This window comes from Hippichthys cyanospilos, chromosome 10 (assembly GCF_059441005.1).
Source record: "Hippichthys cyanospilos isolate Australia breed blue-spotted pipefish chromosome 10, RoL_Hcya_1.0, whole genome shotgun sequence".
NCBI classification, from domain to species: Eukaryota; Metazoa; Chordata; class Actinopteri; order Syngnathiformes; family Syngnathidae; genus Hippichthys; species Hippichthys cyanospilos.
In genome coordinates, this window is record NC_142378.1 from 1,081,424 (window position 1) to 1,103,758 (window position 22,335).

The 22,335-nt window shown below is 43.0% G+C and overlaps 1 protein-coding gene and 1 long non-coding RNA gene across 4 annotated transcripts in view; one reads left to right on the plus strand and one right to left on the minus strand.

The window, feature by feature from the left end:
• The window catches only part of lnx1 (ligand of numb-protein X 1), a 36,092-nt gene extending 15,069 nt beyond the window's left edge, over window positions 1-21,023 (plus strand). For all 3 annotated transcript variants that reach the window (XM_088425082.1, XM_088425083.1, XM_088425085.1), the window contains 9 exons: window positions 8,923-9,176; window positions 10,486-10,617; window positions 14,232-14,440; window positions 15,262-15,651; window positions 17,198-17,332; window positions 17,405-17,582; window positions 18,955-19,201; window positions 20,225-20,383; window positions 20,444-21,023. In XM_088425082.1, the coding sequence (XP_088281208.1) occupies window positions 8,923-9,176; window positions 10,486-10,617; window positions 14,232-14,440; window positions 15,262-15,651; window positions 17,198-17,332; window positions 17,405-17,582; window positions 18,955-19,201; window positions 20,225-20,383; window positions 20,444-20,579 (1,840 nt within the window). In that variant the 3' untranslated portion in view covers window positions 20,580-21,023. The remainder of the gene's footprint in view (window positions 1-8,922; window positions 9,177-10,485; window positions 10,618-14,231; window positions 14,441-15,261; window positions 15,652-17,197; window positions 17,333-17,404; window positions 17,583-18,954; window positions 19,202-20,224; window positions 20,384-20,443) is intronic.
• LOC148416479 (uncharacterized) lies at window positions 5,151-10,108 on the minus strand. Its single transcript, XR_015866929.1, has 3 exons — window positions 9,855-10,108; window positions 9,013-9,153; window positions 5,151-5,318 (listed from the first exon to the last, which is right to left on the minus strand). It is a non-coding gene; the product is annotated as an uncharacterized LOC148416479 (long non-coding RNA).
• Window positions 21,024-22,335: the final 1,312 nt, after the last annotated feature.

The window sequence follows — 22,335 nt, forward strand, 5'->3', positions numbered from 1 at the left end:
GGGGGGTCACTCGGGCACGTGGGGTGGAGATGGAGGTCTGTGATGGGTCTTTTTGCGTTGAGAGGATTACAAGCGTTCAAGTAAGGGAAATTAGCCGCGGTGGAAGTGGAACTGACTCGGGTTTCGCCGCTATCTTGTATAGGTGTGTAAGTTCTTTTTTTAACTTCTATGAGGATGGGATATTCTAAGTTCTTATATATATATTTTGTTTTACTTCTGACGGTAGGCGAGTTTTTTTGATGGTATAATGTATAGTTTTGCTTGTTTTTTTCTTATTTTACATATAGAAATATGTATATGTGTGGACATGGGACGAATTCCATTTTTTTATACTTCTGTGATGATGGATCGTTAGGATTTCTTTCATATTTTGATTTACTTCCACTGGTGGACAGCGGAAAGTTTTTTTGATGGTATAATGTATAGTTGTACTTGTTTTTTCTTATTTTACTTTTATACATTTAGAAATATGTATATGTGTGTACATGGCATGGATTCCATTTTTTTTAATGCTTCTGTGATGATGGAATGTTAGGATTTCTTTTATATTTAGTTTTACTTCCACTGGTGGACAATGCTGGTAGGATTTATGGTTTTTTTTGTCACTTATATCCACATATAAAATTGTTTATGTGTGTACATGGGAAGGGTTATTAGCTAGGAAGCTAAGGTTGGTTTTTGGTTTAGTTTTCCAGTGTAGCGTCTCAACATAGCGAGCTGGAATTCCCAGCAGATGTTCTCCTGAGATGGTGTGAAAACCAGTCCGGGGTGTGGTCCCCTCAACGGGATTAGCGGGAACTTCCACTACTGTAAGGAGACACCGTCACAATATAAAAGCGCCTTTCCGGTACGATCGGGAGGCGGGCTCCACTCATGATTTGACGTATCGATTGGGCAGGAAAGCCATGACTCAGTTGAGCCGGCCAGCCAAATCCGCCGAGCAGGTTTCAAAGGAAAACTAACAACGGTCCCTTCAAAATTCCCTGCCTACTGCTGCGTGTCTTCAATTTTTAGCTACTGTTGGTAAAGCTACGTTAGCAACCTTCCAAAAACGATACGTTTTATAAGGAAGGAGTCATACTTGTTATATCAAAGAAATACTTTCGGCGCAGTTTGTTGACGGTGTTGTTTTCAAGTCTTTTATGTTTATGTGGACTCGTAGATATGGTCATGCCAACGAGCAAGCTAACACATCTTTATGTTACAAATGCTATGACCAAAATTCAAGCCCATAAGAAAAAAAATCTAAAATTGAAGTCTAAAAAATGTGTCATTTTCTTTGTTTTTAATAACATTTCTGGGTTTTTTTTGCAGATGAATTTGCACTTTTTTTTTTTAATGAAAACCAGAGAAAAACATATTTTATAAATGTTTGTGTAGTATTCTTTTTGGTGGTTTTATTTATTTATTTATTTTTAGTTTGATTCCTATTCATTGCTTTTTTTTATTGCTGTTTATTTATCTGCCCGTGGAATGTAGTCTACTGCTCGGAAGTGAACACAATAAGAATTTCATTGTGTTGTATAATAATACTATCCATATGACAATAAAACTCTTGATTCTTGGATCATTCTTGAATTGAGAGAAAAAAAGATCATTTTGTTCCATGCTTTTTTATATTTATGTTAAATCTATAAATCTACAATTTCGGAATTTCAGAAATTGTTGTGTTATAAATGTGAAAATGACTTCGAAATTTAGATGAACAAAAAAAAAAGAAAGAAAGATGCCTAAAACGTAGTTTTGAAAAATATTCAAACAGGGCAATCTACACATTAAACGGTCAATTAAAAAAATAAGAAAAATAATAACCGACCCATGTGGGGACTAACCACACTTTTCAGTTGAAAAATGTGCGTTGAATCGTCAGATTGTGCAGGACCTCACCTGAATGTTGCTGGTCTAATCCGTGCGCGGAATTTCCCCCCCGAACGCCTGCTCCCGCTGTCGGTGCAGCAGATGGGATGTACGTGGGCATCGGACGGATCCAATCAAGGCGCCGTCCTTTGATTAACACCTCTCTAATTCGTCATTAACGGGATTACTGCGCGGTTATGCGCCTCCGCTCACTACGGCGCCCGATCCCACAAATTCACGCATCCGGTGCGTAACCGTGTAGAGTGTAAGTCACGATGAGCTAAAGTCATGGTTTTTGACTTTTTTTCCATTGTTAAGGGACAAAAAGTAGAGCTGGACACTCTGTAAACAAACACAATGCAGCTAGCAGACGTCCAGGCTAGCTTTAGCATTTTTTCATTTCTTGAGGGCGGGAGGGGCTACAAAATGGCACTGAAGCCAATCTTATAATGAAATTAGTAAGTGGTGTCAAAGAAGGATGTTGAAATCATACATCTTGACAAAGGGGGAGGAGCTAAGTTTAGCCTGGGTTGTAAAAGTTTTTTTTTTTTTAAATCAGTAATTTCACAAGTCATTTAAAACTGTATAGTACGGTAGTTGTAAGATTTTGATATGTAAGTAATATGTAATATGTTTTTCAGCATTTTATAGTCAACAATTTTTTTAATGTTTAAAAAAATGTTTTTTGAAAATCTTTGAGGGTTGGCCCACCTTTTATTTTGTTTTGTTTTTTGCATTTGAATGTTATCATACACCCCAAAATGTTTGGAATTACCATTCCTCAGATTTCCTATCATAGCATATTCACATTTTAGTGAATGTCCCAATGTAAATACCATTTTAAAAAATTGATTTAAATATGTTTTTAAAACTAACCACAAACGGTAGCAAAAAATATAGCCTGATTAAAAAAAAAAAATATATATATATATATATATATATATATATATGTATATATATATATATATATATATATATATATATATACATATATATATATATATATATATATATATATATATATATATATATATATATATATATATATATATATATATATATATATGTGTGTGTGGTGTGTTAAATTTAATAATTTAAAGGCAGTATTTAGCGCTGAATATAATCAATGTTGCTGCCAAAGGATATAATGAATGTTTTTGCGCTAGCATGCAAAAAAAAAACCACCAACTTCATATTGAGTGGTATTGGCCACAGAATAGAAAATGTAATTTAAAAGTTGTGTAAATGCAAGGACTGCGCCAGTCTCCTATCTGCATTGTAGCTCCTGTTGGCAGCTTTTCCCATGCATATTCTTTCACGTTGTTTTTCACACATTCTTCTGTGAGAATTTGCTGCGGGCAGAGACACCGCAGATGTTTTTTCCCTTGATTTTTTTCCCGCCTCACTCAGCGTTTTACGTGTCAGGTGTCCCCGATGTAATTCCCGACAGTTTCAGAAAATTGACCGTCAGAGTCCCGCATTGGCAACGACGTCCCTCGATCTTTCTCATCGACGCGTCCGAGATAGAATAACCGGCGGGGTGTTCGTATTGGATTCCTGTGTTGATTTGTTTTCGAAGCGTGGCAAACAAAAGACTTTTTTTTTTTTGAGGTGATGTCATGTGACAACACAATGTGAAGCGAATACACAAGAGAAAGACAACAAACACTGGAGAGTGAGGTTTTGTCACGCTCGCAGCTCACGCAGCCGCGCTTATCCCCCTCCCGCCCATTGTCGTCGCGCTCTTTGTTTCGTAGCTGCTAATTGCCTCAGCCGGCAGAGAATTATACATCATTTTGATGCAGATATGGATAATAGGGACGTGGAAAGCCAAGCGACGTTGGCTTAGGCCGGGTTTACAAAACACAATTTCAATATTTCCCCCCATGTGGCGCAGTCAAGTTAGCCAAGATCGGAATTACGCTTCTTCCGAATATGCTTGCAAATAAAATACGCTGGCGTGAGAAAGCCCACTTCAAAATAAACCTTAGTTTGACAAGTACCGTATTTTCCGCACTATAAGGCGCACCTTCATTTTTTTCAAAATCTGACGGTGCGCCTTATAATCAGGTGCGCCTTATATATGGATCAATATTGAAATTGGGATTGGTAGATGGGGAATGAAGTGATAAAGTAAGCTTTACCTGTTTCTTTTGTGTGTTTACAGTTGAAGAAGGTTGGTCGTATTGACATTGAGTCATGATGCTATTGAGAGTTATTGTTGTTATTACTTTGGGTATTACTATATTGTGATTGAAAAAGTTTTCAAATAAGTCATTAATTGAGGGTGCGCCTTATAATGCGGTGCGCCTTATAGTGCGCAAAATACATTAGTTTTTGGATACGAATGCGCTGGTTTACTTTTATTTTGAAGTTGTTCCCAGGCAGCGCAACCTGGCTAGTCTTTCTACTGGAATTCTTGCTCCCGACTCCCGATAAAGACGACAGAACGTTTTTATGAAATCGCGTTTGATCGCCAGTTCAGGGTGCCAACAAAGAATAATTACGCTGACACTGACGTTGCCACTTTTTACCGGTGGCTCGGGCGCTGTTTAGCATAAATTAGCCACTGGCTAGCAGTGCTCAAGTGCTCCATATAGGCTGGTGTGAAAAAGACAGCCAATGATTCAAAGTAAACTGAATAGCAAGTAATTTACAACCTGAACGGCCTTGCTACGCTTTTATTTGGAAAATCCTTTCACAAGCATTGTTGTGTCGTCCGTGTACGCCGTACTTTTTTAAGTTCTTTTTTAACTGTTAAAATGAGGGGCTTTTGAAGGGCTTTTGACTTACACTTGTATTTGAGTTATACTGGAAAAAATACGCCAGTTGCTCAAAACTTCAATTCTAAAAATCTCCACTTGTGGCAATTTGTCGGTTTCGAGTTTATCCCCGAACATATTTTCACCCTTCCAGCGAAAACAGTTGCGAAAAACCGCCATACTCGAAGAGCCTTCCCGCAGCATGGGAGAAGGCGACTTTTGACCCGCAGTCATCTGGGCAGCGGCGGTGGCGTTAATTTGCGAGGCGGCGTCGGTCGTCAGCCGGGCGGGGAGCGCAGAGCGAGCGTATGTGGGTTAGCGCGGATAATCCATCGGCGCCCCAAAGAGGATTGGAGAGTCTCACGGGCTTTGATGACTTGTGAGCCGGGTGTTTATTTCCCATGGCAAGAACATGACTGTCGCATCCATGCGCGCCCCACAGCATTGTGGGTAATTATGACAGCACTCGGGGATGAAGGGGGTGAGGGCTGGGGGCGGGGGATAACTTTTTCGCCTTATCTCCTCCCGCATCCGAGGAGCGACGCGGGGAATGAGCGCTAACGAGCGTGGAGCCGCCCGGGGGAGGCCTGTTGTTTTTTCGTGCGTGCGTTCTTTCTCCGCTTTGGATTTTTGGAGGGGAGAATCTACGCGGCTCTCGAAGTGACTGACAATCCGCAGCCATGCGGGTCGTTGACGGGCCTTAAAAAAAAAAAAATCCAAATGTTAGCTTGAAATACCTCATTCCTTTAAGACAAGCTATTCCAAAAAGCATTTTCATGTCAAACCAGCACTTTCTGCGCCGTAAATCTGAGCTTCTTGTGATGTGACAATGCTAAATATAGTCTCTTTGCCCATGAAAAACATTTTACGTGCGTATCTTTTCTCCTTTCGTCATTTAAAATAGTTGTCGTTCTGAGGTACCTTCTGAGTATAGCTTGAAAGGATGCTAAATTTATCAAGCTATTTTCTGCAGTCAAACGTTGGTTTTTTTTGATGCTTAACTCATTCAATGTACTCATCCTCACATATTTTAGTCAATAGATAGACTACATTTTGTGAGTAGTCTGTTAAAGTAGTTTGTTAAAGTAGTCAATATTTATTATTCTAGTACTTATTACCTAATAACCAATTACTTGACCAATAACCAATAACCAAGCACTTGACTGAAGAAACAAAGTACTTTCGGAAATATACTTATCATTTAATGTCGTAATGTCGTGTTTTATAGTTTGACGAATTAATAGCTGTATTTGAAAATCTGGTGGAGCGTTGTTGATTAACTGGAGGAAGTTTTGACAATATCACGTATAGTGCTAAGTTTTAATTGCCGTTGTGGGTTTATTGACGTTTAAATGCCCCGGAAAATAGCCCGTGTTGTACACAATTAAGGTGATGCAACACCCAGTAATGCGTATATGTGCATCACTGAAGCCATAAGTGTGATTATGTAAGATATAAGTGAGATTATGTATGTGTGTGTATATATATATATATATATATATATATATATATATATATATATATATATATATATATATATATATATATATATATATATATATATATATTAGTTTTCAAACTGCGAAACGGAGAAGGAATTGTGAATTGTGTTTTTTTTTTTGTCAATTTTTTTTGTCTGTTAATACTAGAAAAAGCGCTGCGTTGCATTCTGACTGGTTCGCCGGCGCCGTAAATCCGCCTTTTTGTATGGAACCCTCTAAAAAGTCACTTTTCCATCACCAGTCTCCGCTTGAGAGACCACTCACACACACACAAAAAATCCAATAAAAGCACTCTTTGCTATTATGCGGCGCTTCACCGTGCTTTTCAATTACCCACAAGTCACCATCAAATAGCGTTGATGTCAAAGAAGCAATTAAGAACGGGGCAAACAACAAAACACTTCCATTTCAAGGTAGTAAACAACAAAGGGCAAGCATGTATTCATTATAAAACTATAACGCGAATAATGAAGATTCATTCAAATGGCTTTGACGTCAACTCTTTCTCAAGAGTTCATCTATTAAGCACTTAAGACGTTTCCCCGCTGCTTCGAAAGCCCTCGCCCCCCCCCCCCCTCCCCCCTCCCCGACTCCGAAGCGGATTGACATATTGCTCAATTCAACCGCTTGAGCAGGTTAACTTCCGTGTTGCCGTGGCGACATGCTTGATGGCATTCAATTTACTAACTGAACGAGCAGAAATAACTCTGGCGGGCAGGCCCGGCGGCGTTACGTAAGAGTGCGGCGGGCGGCTCGATTGGGATCGATGGCGACTCGGGGGAGTTGGGGGGCGGGGGGGTAACGCTCCGTCCGTCCCGCTGTGATCTGTGACCGAAAGTAAAAGACGTTAGCGATACGTAGAAGCGATTTTTTTTCTCTGTGAAATATGGACTCTGTCGGGTCAGCCGGGCTTTCCCTTTATCTCGTTTTGAGCCGGCGGTTGGGCCCGGAGAACGGATTTTTCTTCTTCGGGCCTGGGTTGGATCCAGCTCGTTACGGCCCGGTTAATGTCTTACGCTGATGGCTCCGCAGAGACGGAGGGGGGGGTTAGGGGGGGCTATTTTCTGTTTCAGATGAAGCCTAGACGGAGGGCAAAAGTGTTCCGCTGGGATTGTGCTACCTGCCCGCGGAAAGGCTTTTTACACCGTGTGAATTTGTGTTTGCGTGTTTGACTTGATTGCTCCGAACGGGCCAGAAGACATCCGCAGTTTCATTGGTTGAACGCGATTTCGATTTCTCGGGGTTTCCGAGCTACTACGGCCATAAAACATTTATTAACTCCTGTGCAGTGTTTGAGCAATGCTTTGATCTTTACATCAAAGGGAAAGCGTTGGAAGAAGGCATCGGGGAGCTGAAATTTCACCAAGTCAAAGTTGGAAGATAATGACCCGAAAAGGATCAAAATACTGCGCAAGGGTGAACCGTAGCTTCATAATTTTAACATCTTTAAACCCTGGGGGAAATTTTGCCCCAACTCGGGTTTTTTGATGTTTTTGATGTCAAATGAAAAGCATACAAAAAACACTTGGAGACTAAAATATTGCATAGAATTGTCAAAACACTTTGACCTTTAATATGCCACCCTTCTAAATGCTTCCAAACGGAAGTCTGAAAGGTACACCCTTACTGGTGTCAAATTTAGCCCATGTCGGGTTCATTTACTGCCATTAAAAATTGAAAATAATGTCATTTTTTACATATAGAACACCCGATGTTTTTTCATGCATTTGACCTGTTTTTTCATTAATCCTTTCAATGGAAACTCTCTAACAGGGTGCAATAGAACATTTTGGGTTGAGACCCCAAAAACACGGAGGGGCGCTAGCAAACCCTTTATTACATTTGCAGGCCTATCAATTTCTTCATCGGGTGGCTTAGCCTGACTCCTATAATGCAAAGTTCTTCCTATGCATTGTGGGTCTTGTAGTTGGTAAAAGGCTTCGATTTAAGAGCTAAATGTTGCCGAAAAGCTTTTATGTTGCTGCAGGGAATTGAATAACTGTTAATGTTTTTATTGCTTTTTTTTGGTCACAAAATGAAAATCCATGGAGTGTGCTTCCAATTGGGGCTCAGATGGGTGCATTTACCTAGGGGGTTGAGTTGTCATTTTCCCAAAATATCTCCTTCAGACTAAAATGGCTGACTTCTTTGTATGGCGTGTCCACCGAATTGCGTGTTAATCAGTGAAACGGTTTTTTTCTGACTTTCTAGGAGTTTCCACTTAATGAGAAATGACTAATTTGAAATAAAATGGCTGACTTCCAATTCAATTTTGGACGCCGGTCCTAGAGACATTTTTCTACGGCCTATTATGATAAACTCGTCCGCCCAAATGTTCGCCATGGGTCTTCCAAACATTTTCACGCATCCCGTCGGCATCTGTGGCGGATTTTGTTCCAGACTTCATGAGACTGGAACTGAATTAGATAATCAAACATAATGGCCGACTTTCTATTCGACTGCAGACGAGGACATGGACACGTCCAACCAATTTGTGAAACAAATTAAAGCGTGTGATTTATTTATTTTTTTTCCAAAACTTCTTGATGATAACAAACGCATTTTGCGAGGTTGTGTTCAGAATCGCGAAAATAAATAACAAAAACACCGCTCAGGCTTTTTGTTTTTTTCAACTGTGACCTTTTCAGTCTCGCTCATGAACGTATCGGCTTTTACTTCTACTTGCCGCCAAAACTGCTCGCGCACATTATTCGTTACAAAAGATTCTTGAAAATATCACCCGCGCATAATGGGCCTAACATACTTGACATTGTCTGACACCTTGTTTTTTTTCCACCAAGGTGTAAAGGCGCCTCTCATTATGGGCTCTCGGCGGACAGGAAGCGGCGCTCCCAAGAGGGCGAGTGCACCGACAGCACGTCGGAACTCACCATCGCCACGCTGCCCGGCGACGGCCCCGCGTCCGCCGCCGTGGCCCTGCTGTCGGAGGAGGCGGGTCTGGTCAACCCGGCCTTCGACGCCAGCATGGAGGAGCACAGCCAGTCGGGCAGCACGGGCAGCCTGGCGGCCCGCTGCAGCAGCAAGAAGTGTCAGTGTGAGTTGCGCCTCTTGAAATTCGGCTCCCGAAGCCGCTTTCACTTAGCGACAAACTTGCCTAGATGATCAGGATCATTTTCAAGCTCCTGCAGAGCTTGCTAATAAGCTAACCATTTGAATCAGGTGTGTGAGAAAACCGGAAAACCTGCAAGATACCGGCCCTCGAGGACTGGAGTTTGACACACCAGATTCAAATGATCAGGATCATGTTCAAGCTCCTGCAGAGCTTGCTAATAAGCTAACCATTTGAATCAGGTGTGTGAGAAAACCGGAAAACATGCAGGATACCGGCCCCCGAGGACTGGAGTTTGACACGCCTGATTGAAATGATTAGGATCATTTTCAAGCTCCCGCAGAGCTTGCTAATAAGCTAAGTATTTGAGCCAGGCGTGTCGGGGAGGCAAAACCGAAAAACATCCAGGATGCCGGCCCTCGAGCGCTGGAGTTTGACACCGGTGAGCTAGACACAGAAAAAAATCTGGATAAGCCACGCCTAAAATGATACAGGAAGCCTGTCATTTTCCTGGGGTCCTTCTATCTAGTTTTTCCAATGGTTCCGATATTTCAACTATGCGGACGACGTCACAAGGATGTAATGCACTCAGGGAGAAACGGAAGTCCATGGAGTTTAAATATAGCATTGCTAGCACGCGTTTCAAGCGACAACATCTCCCACCTGCACGCAGTCAAAAGCCCCCGCCCGTAACTCCAGCGTTCATTCATCGGGGACTCCAAATGACGTCGCGCAGCACTTTCCGCCGCGGGCCGTCGTCGCCGCCGCCGTGCGCGTCACCGGTGCTGAGCAAGCTGTCGCGGCCAGAAGCGACCGCGGCTTTTAAAGAATAATGTGGCTGTCAGGAGCCATTCGCATCTCCTCGGCTCCGCGGAGGGCGGCGAGGGAGCGGCGGTGTCGAGGCCACGGCCAAGGGGGGGAGGGGGGGGGGGGGGGGGACGCTTTTTCAAAGTCTTTTCAAAGTTTCAAACATGGAAGTCTTTTTCTCTAACTTTTGACAAATTATGCTTAGGGAAGTCATCAAGGCTGCACGAGGCCTGTGTCAGAAAAGTTCCAGGACTGACGTCACTGAGGATATTTTTGAAATACAAACGACAAATGTTCTCTTTCGATACGGGCTAGAGACGATCAAACGGGCTCGCGCAGAGCATCTGACAGTTCCTGCCTGAAAACGATTGCACCCAATCGGGTGCAAACCTGCCGCAGCCCCTTTTTTCAGACATGTCCGGACACGTTGACTTCTCGTGTGTATAAAGTCCTTCTCGCCCTGACTTGTTCAAACCGCCTTTCCCAGTGCGGAGTCGTTCTTTCCGGAGGCTCAACCGGGCCTTCAGCGTCCTGCGGAGGACCAAGAGCGGCACCGCTGTCAACCACGAGACCTCGGAGGAGCGGGATAACGCCAGGAATTCCAGCGCGCCGCAAGGAGGTATGGACCAGCGAGGACTACCTTTTTTGGAAGCCTTTTGATTCGCGTGGATGGATTTGAATCCCGTTATTCAGGCCTCGTTGGATTTTACTTCCAGTTTTTTGATTTTGTATGGACATTCTCTTGGGCCGGTTGCAGGAATAGTCCAGAAATTTGAATATCTTTGTCCTGTGATAGCATTTTTAGCTAGCATCACTTTATTGGGAGAAAGCTGTTTTAGACCACTTCCAATTATTGTTTACCGCCAAAACTAATCATAAGACAAAGTGTCTTCAAAACAAACAACATCTTTGTCTTATTTTTCCACCAGCTGACACGCAATGGAAAATGCAATTGCTGGGCAAAAAATTAGCAGACATACTGGCAGTGTTGGAACAAAGGTTCTCCGACACCATTTTTTTCCTGAGTGATACCGGTTGAGTTCTCAACTCTCGAGTTGTCACCGATACCAAGTACCAATACTAGTACAATACAATACTACTAGTGCTATACCACCAAAATCTCCAACGCCCTTTAAAATATATATTTTTTCAAAGAAATATTCTTATTAATATCAATAATTATGATTAATCCGGTATTTCATTTTCCTTCAAATTGATTGAAATTAATGTTGTTGTATTTTGTTATTTTAATTTGCATATATAAATATAAAACCTACATATTGTATACAAGCGGTGGAGCAACACATGTAGACAAACAGTATTCACAGGCAACTTCAAAATCTCTCACTTATGTGTGAAGTTTGTAGAGTACAAGTAACTCATTGGAAGCTAAGAATATTGCAAAGTATTTTTCACTGACAAGTGAGTATTAGGGAGCTGAAATTTCACCCAGCTGGTGACATGTATACTCCATTGGGAAGTTTCATTACATTTACATTAGAACCCCCCAAAATGAAGCGGCAGAGGCGATGAGGAATGTCCGGCAAAGGTTTAAGTGCCTCATGTGCACTTTACCAGTCCCCAAAGAGCGTATGCATGCGTATTAGTGACGCTCCCCAAGCCGAAACAAGGACGGTGACACGGCTCCGAGCCCGAGCGGATGTTCCTTTTAATAATTCAGCTGCCCGTTGCGTAAGAGTTGCATCGCGGGAGGCGAATCGGGACGCGGGGGAGAGCGCCGGCCCCGGGCGCTTTCGGACAGGGGCGGGATGCAACGGGCGTCGCGGGACACCGCTCTTCCTCTCTCCGTGCGCGCTTTGATGGAATGTCTCTCAAGAGGAAAACGCGTCCAACCTGGTGGACCTTTTGGTCTTTGCTGATAATTACCTCGAACGGGTCAACTTATTATTTTTTTCCTGTTTGTACTTCTGCCTCACAATCCCCATGTTTTGGGTTAGAATTTGAGCTTAAGTCATTGAAACCCCTGTCCAATCCTTTCATCGTTACATCAAAGGAAAGAAGACATTAAGGAGCTGAAATTTCACCCAGGTGGTGACAACAAAGGTCAACATGGCACGAACACTCAGTTATCGCACTACCAGGCGTGTGCCATCCCTTGGCTAAAATATTCCCGGAATTACTCGGAAAAAATGTTCCAAAAATAATAGAGATAATAGCGTTTTTTTCAATTAAATATTTAGTTTTCGTATCCTTATTTCAAAAGCTTGTACGGTGAGCGATAAAAGGATCCGAAAAAGTTGCCTGGTGCAATATTGCTACTAAAAGGGTCAAACAAGTCGCTAACCGAAACAACAGCACCTACACAGGCACAGCTTACTCTCAGTTAATCAAAAGAAAGGCCAGCATTTTTAACTGATCTTTCCTAAACTATAGCCAGAGCGATGTGGAAGAAAATGAGCCCAAAAATGACCAAAATAGCACACAAGAAAGTGATCACGTCTTCGCAACGAAAAGAAGCTGAGGGTAATGAAAAATTTGGATGGGAGGAATATTTGGATGAAAGCTCGCCAAAGATATGTTCTGAAGAGCGCCGGGATCAAAACGCTTCAGGTTTCTTTTGAATATGCAAACGATACCGCGGTCATCTTCAAGGCGAGCGTGACAAACGAGCAGCCAGCGAATCGGCGGCGAGACGCCCATGAAACGTCGGAAGGCAGAGCGAATACACAAGAGCCATAACGGACGACAGGTGAGCGCGGTCGGGAGTCTTGCGTAACTCCGAGCAGACGCAATATTGACTCTGGAAGCGGAGAAAGTGCAATGCGAGCGAAGTGAGACGGGCTGAGGGAGGAGGAGACATTTTTCATCTCCAGCCGGTAAAAGCCAAATCAAAGATCGCATGCCAGAATCCAGCAGAATGTCTCAATTGGATAAAAGTCATTTTGGAGATGTGGCGAACCCCCGTTTATCACTGATGTTCCAGAACTACCTGCGTTTGCGTTGATGTCATGTCATCTTTCAATGCGGCGTTCCACAGGGATCCATTCTTTGCCCTCTCCTCTTTCATTTATACAAGCTACCTTTTCGTATTATACAGCATGAATTGTCAAACCACTTAAGGATTTTGTGCATTTGCAACTATTGATGTCAGAGAATTTTTTCCAATAATTCAACTTTTATACAGTATACCCCTTCGAGACACCGGATTGGTTCTTAACCTCAACCTGTAGATGTTTTTTTCGGTTAAGTACCCCCTAACAAGCATTTTGGATGAATAAAACCGTCCTGCATTCATAACATATTGAAATTCAAATATGACTTTGGCAATCGTGCTCTTTGGCCCACGATATCTAAAAATAAATTGCTTTTGTCTGCATCAAAAATGGGTTCATTCATTCATCTCTTATTGTGAAATCCATTTTTTTCTTTTTTTTTTTTGTTTCTGACTTCATAAATCAAGCACTAATAAAATTAAAAATGTTAAATTATATCAAAAAGTATATCAAAGTACTAGTACACCCTGGCCCCCTACTAAAACCGATCATGCTCCGCCCCTATTGTTTAGGCCCCGCCTCTGCTTGCGAAGCCTTCACACCTGAGTGTCTTTTTTTCTAGGGAAGCGCAAAATAAAAATCAGTGCCAAATCAATCATGTCTTCTTTCTCAAAAGCAAAATCTTTCACTTTACATGACATCTACTCTACAGAGGTTTAGCTGCGCTGTATTTGTTCACAGAATAGATGTTTTTTGAGAGCATAAGGTAGTTCCCGCGCAGAATAATCACACTCCAACTGCAAGTACAGTTACAAAATATTTGACCAGCATTCTGATAAGAAATTTCCAGCGTATTGAAGTTTAAATGCATCCAAATGCAAATCCATCCAAATTGCAGCGTTGCACGCAGAGGGAAATGAAGGATGTCTTTGTTTCCTCCCAATCAGGGCTCGAAAACGTTTTGTTTCACAACAAAATCTGGCGCGTAGCGGCGGCGGAGATTTGTAGTTGCGCTCGTTCCCATGCACATTGCGTACAGATGTATGTGACTAATTGCACAAATATCAAGTGAGGACAATCAGCCAAGCGCCGTTTGCTTTTTCTTGGCTCCGTCCGCTTCGTTTGAGTAACCTGAGGGAGTCGAGACAGCTGCGCCGCCATCTTCTCAAACTTCTCCTTGTTTCCTCTCCTGTTGAACTTGGCTTTTATTGTGTGTTTTTTTTTCTTCGTAGCAACGTACAGCTGGACTCTAAATGTTCTTCTTCTCCTCCTTTGTCAGCGTTGCCTCTGCCGCAGCTCCACCACTTGATCCCCGACGGGGAAGTGACCAGTATTAAAATCACGCGGGCGGAGCCGACCGAGCCGCTCGCCATCAGCATCGTCGGCGGAAACGAGACGCCGCTGGTTCGCATCCTCATCCAGGACATCTACAGGGAGGGGGTCATCGCACGAGATGGACGCCTGCTCCCCGGGGACATGATCCTCAAGGTATCGCCGGGACCTAACATCATATTCAGTCGACTGAATCTCATTTTCAAGAAAATATTTGTTATATTAAGAAAATATCAGTTTTCTTGGTCATTCTACAAAACTATATTCAGTGGGCCTCCGGTTTGCGAGATTAATCCGTTCTGCTGTTGGGATCGTAACGAGAAACCTATGTTAAATAGCTAATGCGTGTAAAGCCCCAGGTAAAAACATCGAAATTGAATATACATATTAAAAATCGATATCAAAATAGTGCTACGCGTATCTAATATGCATGTATACAATAAATAACATCATAAATAAAAAATATATCAAGGATTTCTTTACCTTTGAGTGACCCTTATGGCAAATTCCCTAGTAAGAATAGCCTAGGCTAGGCTAGCTTAGCCTTCTTGGTATTTCTTGATTATCTCCAGCTTCATTTCCATACTAATCTTCTTACTTCAAAATCACTAGCAATCTTGGGAGGCGTGGCTAACCCAAGTTTCAATTAAGCCGTAAAATGCGCAATAAATAACTTCTTTTAAGCACTATACACCAGATCCAGTCATTAGCATGCTGCCATTTTGACCGTGACGCCGACCAATAGCAGCGCGTATAGACGTACGAGCGCGGACACATCCGACATGGCGGTCGCGCGCGCAGACTGACCGCCATGTTGGATGTGTCGTAAGCCAAAAGCGGGGACAAAAAAGGGGGAAAAACCTCAAGGCAGGGACGTCGTGAACCGGGGGTCCACTGTACTATCAATGGATGGTAAATCCAATCATATCGAAGCTCGATAGCGGTTCTTCACCGGACGCCTTTGTGGAACGTGCCAGGTAAACGGCATCGACATCAGCAACGTATCCCACTGCTACGCCGTGGCCACCCTCAAGCAGCCGTGCCAGCTCCTCCGTCTCACCATCCTCCGAGAGCAGCGCCACCGCTACCGCCATCCGCACGCCGCCCACCCGTCCCACGGCCTGCCCCCCCCCCACCCCTTCCGGGACGACAGCGTCCACGTGGTGCTGAGCAAAAGCGCGCCCGACGAGCAGCTGGGCATCAAACTGGTGCGGCGGCCCGAGGAGCCCGGCTTGTACATCTTTGACCTGCTGGAGGGCGGCCTGGCGGCGCGGGACGGACAGCTGTGGGTCGGGGACCGCGTGCTCGCCATCAACGGGCACGATCTGCGCTACGGCGCTCCGGAACACGCCGCCATGCTCATACAGGTTGGTAAAGATCAGTCCAAATCCAGTCCCTAGATTTTCTTGCCGTTTATTCGTCTGAGAGTACTGTAAGCGGTGCCTCGGTAGGTGCTGCTGTTTTGGTTAGCAACTATTTGCGACATTTTCTTCCACATTGCCCCAGCAGTACTTGGCACACTCCTGATAGTATGATAACTACAGTATTTTGCCCAGGGTGTCGACTTATACTCAAGCTTGACTTGTACTGGAAAAATGACAGGAAATGGTCATGCCATGTTAAACTTTGACGTTTTGTCACCATCTAGGTGAAATTTCAGCTCCCCGGTGTCTTTCAATGCGTTCCCTTTGACGTGGAGCGCCTTTGATGCAAAGATCAAATTTGGATTCCAAATATTGGACAAAATGTAACGTTTATGAACGTGTTTGAGAATTACCATCACCGTTCGAGGAACTGCGGTATTGTTACGCTACGGTTCTTTTTCCTAGTGGTATTAAAGGCAATTATAGTTATTTGTAATAATTGCGGAGCAGTTGTCTACGCTTGATTGCACTGACAGAGCCACGCCAGTCGCCGGTAATACATTTGTCGGCTAATGGCGTCTAATTGCCGTTAAGTCGTTCAGGGTCTCCGGGCCCCAAGTTCTGACTGGCCTCACTGGTTCCTCCCTATTGGTTCTCCACCAGCAGCCACTTTCTGACAGAGATTAACAGTCGACCGGCCTGAAATTAAATTAGGCCAATTAGGGCAATAATGGGCCCAGGACTGGCTTATTAAGGAGTTGAGCTCTGCGCCGCAGAGACTAGGGCGACTCTCAGAGGAGCTTAGGAGACAGAAACGCTTGGCGGGTGACAGTGCGAATAAGCGCGTGTGGGTCAAAGGTCACCAGATGGCAAATGCAAATAAGGGTGGAGTGATTTCAAAAATTATCTACTGTGTGTGTATGTGTGTGTGTGTGTATAAGTACTTTCAATAAGGAATGGGAATCCGTTAAATTGCCAGTCGCTATTTTTAGGATGAGAAAAATGGTGGATAAAAGTAATTGAAGTCATCACTAAACAGGAGCATTTTCAAAGTTGTCGTAAATCAATTTTGCTTGTCAGTATTTTAAAAACTTATGTTGTGTGTACTGGCATCTCTCTGGCTGTTAAAAAAAAAAAGTATACACTTCTTATTCTACTGCCAAATGTATATTATGTAATCTTTTTTTCCAGGTAATGTGAGCCACCAAGCCGAGTTTAGCTAGGTCAGGAAATACATCTGCAATGATCTTTTTATGCTCTCATTACTCAAATATAACTACTAATCTGTCTTTTTTTATGCTGTAGACAAAAACCAACATTAGCATGCTAGCTAAGTTGATGTTGCTACATCTAAAAATATTGCTAGTTGTTTGCCTTTGCTAGCAATGTTTTGTTGATGAAAACCAACATTAGCTTCCTTGCTAATATTGACTAGGATAGCTAACGTGAGCCAGCTAGCTTAGTTCAGTTAGCTTTATATATATATATATATATATATATATATATATAGCTGAAATGTCCTTATTTTACAACGCCCGTGTCATTTCAGGCGAGCGAGGAAGGCGTCCACTTCGTGGTGTCCCGTCAGATCTGCTTACCTACGCCCGACATCCTCCAAGAAGCTCCGTGGGCCATGGATGGCCCCCCGCCGTATTCCCCCGTGGACATTGAGCAAACACTGCTGGTCAGCTCACACGCAAACGCGACAAAATGCATGATGACTAGAGACCTATTTTAGGCATTTCTATACGTGTAGGACTCGTGCCAGAAGCCCGCCTGCTACGAGAAGACGGTGACGCTGACCAAGGAGCCGTACGATTCGCTGGGCATGGCCGTGGCCGGCGGCATGTCCAGCCGCGGGTGGGACCTGCCCATCTACGTCACCAACGTGGACCCCGACGGAGTTGTCGGCCAGGAGGGGTCCATACGCAAAGGTGACGGCGGGATTTTTCATAGTCCTGCCCCAAAATTCACATTGCTCTTGAATTTCCGGACAAAAACAACCTATCGTTTCCAAGCTTGAGTAAACCTTAGCGTTAGCATAGCGACAAGAAAGAGAGAACTGCCTGCGGGATCATTTTATGTCATGGCAATACACGTGAGGGACATTTTGCTGACTCGGGTTTTTTTAATGCATATGAACCATGTCATTGACCCTCACTATATAAATCTCTCTTTATGGGATTATGACGGCTGAATGGTCGGCGCATGTACATGATTTGTGCTCTTTCACTGTCCTTTTATGCTCGGATTTTTTCTTCCTTTTTAAGAATAGAAGGAATGTTCCCGGACATGTTTTGAATGTCATCTTCCTAAAATAATGTATGATAATAGTAATAATTCTAAATGTGTTTTTTTTTCTGCTTGTGGGGTCAAAATATGACTTAAGTGGAGATAATGATTATGAAATTGTATGATGTACTGATAAATGGGAAAGAAAAACAAAAAAGGAAAGATGCAATCCAAGAAAAAGCACAATTGTGTTTAGTTGCTGATCTAACCAACCAAAAAAAATGATGTGCAGTTAGATTAAGTAAAATCTAATTTTATGAAGGTGATATGTGGAGTTCCTCATGGATCAATTTTCATCCCAATATATTTTTTCATATAAGTGATATTTGTTACTGCTTCAATTCATTTTTTCTTTATTACATATGATGTTTTCAAATGAAGGTATGTGTACCACAGGGGGTACCTGAAGGCAACTCAAGGGGTATGTGAGGTTTTAACAGGTTTTTGCAAGTATCAGCAAATCTAATTTAATGCCATGACAGGAACATTGCATATTTCTTTTTCAAATTAAGAGCAAATTAATGGGAACATGAGGAAAACTGTTGCTAAAATGTGTTCTCATAGTGACTTTTTTTTTTGCATGTTTCCAAGAGAATGAATGCCTTTTTTAAGATATCAAAGTTACTCAAATCTGTGGTTCACGTCCAATTGATATATTTTTCATCAAATATATTAAAATCCAGTCTTTTGTTTACAAAAATGTAAACTGGAGTGAAACATCCCAATCATTTTTTACGTCATTATTAGCTCCTATGCTAACCATTGTGTAGCAAATATGCGAAATTGTTTGATCATGCAGAAATGTACTTTTATTTTTCTAAACAAAATGAGTAAATTTGACGCGAATCTTAACAGGAGGCTGAATAAATATTCATATTTTCAGATGCTCCCACAGCAAGTTGTGGTTTAGATGTCGGCTGAAGATCACGCTTTGCTCTTTTTGAAGAGCGGGCGCGGTTGGAGATTGTTGAATATTTCATGGAGTTCACCCTTGCCCTCGTCCGGTTCCCGTAGGCGACATCCTGCTCAACGTGAACGGCGTGGATCTGACGGGGGTGACGCGGAGCGAGGCGGTCGCCAACCTGAAGAACACCTCGTCGCCCGTGGTGCTGAAGGTCCTGGAGATGCGGCCCCCCGACGAGGGTCCGCCCGAGGGCGAGCTGCCGCCCTGCTTGGCGTCCTCGCCCGACAGCAGCACCAAGAGCCCGCTGCCCAACGGCGACTACTCCCCGCTGTGGGTGTCGTGGCTGCAGCTGCCCAGGTTTGTCTTGGAGAAGTCCTTTAAAAGATCACCCAAAAGACCACAAAGTCATTCCGCCGAGAGTCCTGAAGAGTATTTGATTTTGTTGATTTTCGTTCATTGCCTAAAAGGGTAAAAGAGTGCAGGACATGTATGAGGACCGTAAGACAGCGGTGAGATGTTCAGTAGGTGTGACAGAAGAGTTCAAGGTGGAGGTGGGACTGCGTCAGGGATCATCTCTGAGCCCCTTCTTGTTTGCTATGGTGATGGACAGACTAACAGTTAGACGAGAATCTCCATGGGCTAAGATGTTTGCGGGTGACATTGCGATCTGTAGTGAGAGTAGGCAACAGGTGGAGGAGAAGCTCGAGTGGTGGAGGTTGGCCCCCGAAAAGAGTTAGGTTAGCCGCAGCGAGACGGAGAATATGTGTGTGAAGGACCCAAGTGGAAGAGTGAAGATACAGGGAGAGGAGATAAAGAAAGTGGAGGATTTTAAGTGTCATTTTGAACTATGACTTGTTGTCAGTGTCTGGGTGAAATTTCAGCTCCCTAGCGCCTTCTTTCAATGCTTTTCCTTTGATGGGAAATGTATTTGACGTCAAGATCAAAGGAAAAAAATTCTGCACGAGGGATAATTGGACTGTAAATAGAAGTAAAATTTTGTCTATTCTAACATTCTTGCACAATGCTAACATCCAAGTTATGCTAATTGTGACCAGCTCTGGCTAAGAGGTAAAAAAACATTATACTAGGGCCTAGTATAACTAGGCTCTCTGCGGTCCAATGAAATAGAACATGCAATTAAACCTTACTATTCATATTGTCGCAATAGGCTACATTGCAACATTTTCCGCGTCTTACGTTTTTTTTTCTCAAAAGGAATCGCGAAAATCCATCGGCGATAAACCCCATCGACTTACACCTCAAATTAAAGCCGACGACAAAAGCTTTCCACTTCTGTGATTAGAATTTCAATCCGCCAATGTTTGATGACACAACAACCCCCAAAATGTCCACGTAAAGACACGGCGTCCCTTCCTACAGGCACCTGTACTGCTGCAAGGACATCGTGCTGCGGCGGAGCATGTCGGGCAGCCTGGGCTTTAGCATTGTGGGGGGCCAGGAGGAAGTCAACTGCAACCAGTGCTTTTTTATACGCTCCATCGTCAAGGGCACGCCGGCCTATAACGACGGCGGGATAAGGTGAGCCGCGCGTCCCTTTTTTTTCTCCCTGTTCGTCGTGCTCTAACGTGATATCTGTAGGTGCGGGGACATCTTACTGGAGGTGAATGGAAAAAGTACGTGGGGCATGACCCATATGGCGTTGGTACGTCTCCTTAAGGAACTACGGGGAAGGATCACGTTGACCATCGTGTCCTGGCCGGGAAGCTTGATATAAGTGGACTTTTCAGCGGCGCCCTCTGGAGACCGGACTTTATTTTTTTTGTCTCCGGGAACATGGACACGGAACGCATCGGTTCCACTACTGTAAATGTAAGAAGAAAAAAAAAAAACGGAAGCACTTGTACTACATCTGTTTATCATCCAACACGTTGCCAAGTAGTCGTCTGTGTCGTTTGACTCATTTCTTTCAGAAAAATACCCGTTCACAAGATACTATTTAAATAATTAGCTGACTTTGTGGAGGCCTTACTCATTTTCTTACTTTTAGGAGATTATAAAAAAAAAAAAAAAAAAAAAAACGGACTTGGTTGCTACGTATCCGTCGGCGGTGCGCGAAAGCCGTCCGCCGTGGTTGTTCGTGTCCGCTTCGGCCCGTGTCGTATATCTGATATCGGTACACTTGCTTCAATGGTCAATAAAAGTCATTTGGAAAACGCAACGTCAGCAAGTCTCATCACTTGGTGCTTGCGTTTCGTATTTTTTTGCTTTTTCGTACTTGTTGACAAAAGAAACTCCCGGAAGAATTTTGTACGCCACATTCCTAAATATATTTATATATATTTGTGATCTATTTGTTATTTATTGGTATTTTTGTATTTTTTTAATCCATTATTATTATTATTATTATTAAGAATATAAAAAACATAGCAATTTTTGTAATTATTATTATGAAACTTTTTTTTGTTGGATTAGTGGAGTTTTTGTGTCGGATGGTGTCAGAAGTGGGACAACTAGGAGAGTCCTCAGACAAAATATTTTAGAAGCGTGATTTTTCGTAGGTTTTTGTCAATTTTTCTAGCTATGCAAATGTTAGTAGAATAAAGTAATCGCTGGTGTCAGAAGTGGGATATTAGTAGAGTTTTTGTGACGAATGGTGTCAGAAGTGGGACAACCAGTAGAGCTCTCAGACAAAACATTTTGGAAGTGGGATGTTTCTTAGAGTTTTGTCAATTGTTCTAGTTTTGAAAAGTTAATAGAATGATGTAATCGCCGGTGTTAGAAGTGGGGGATTAGTGGATTTTTTTTGACAGATGGTGTCAGAAGTGGGACAACTAGTAGAGTACTCAGACGAAATACTTTATAAGCGTGATGTTTCCTAGAGTTTTTCAATTATTCTAGAGATGCAAAGATTAGTCGAGTGATGCAATGCGGGTGTCAGAAGTGGGGAATAAGTGGAGTTTTTGTGACAGATGGTGTCAGAAAAGGGGAAGTGTAGAGTGCTCAAACAAAATATTTTAGCGTCGAGATGTTTTGTGGAATGTTGTGAATTGTTCCACAGATACGGTTATTCGTAAAAAAGGCAATGGTGTCAGAAGTAGGATGCCAATGGACATTTTTTTTTTTTTTTTAAAGGACGCTGTCTTTGGAGTGGGTGACGTTTGCACACGCAGTTCACCAGTCGCGCTCTGCCCGACATTTTTGCCATCGCTCACTGGAGGCCACACATGTCCGCTTTACTCTCGTCATGACCACACGCGCACCCTTGACATTTTGCTTCGCTGCAGCGTTTCTCACACCAACGCTGTGCATGAAAATGTACCACTGCTTTGCATACGTGCTCAATGGACACCATTTGTCATTCAATTCCACAAACTGTCCCACTTCTGATGCTGCGAATGACAGAACACTACTGCCCACTTCTGAAACAATTTGTCAAGGAATCTTGTAGCCATTCCGCTTCTGAAACTGGTCGTTTGCGAAAATTACCAATTGTCCTACTTCTGACACCAATTTGTCACTTTTTTGATCAT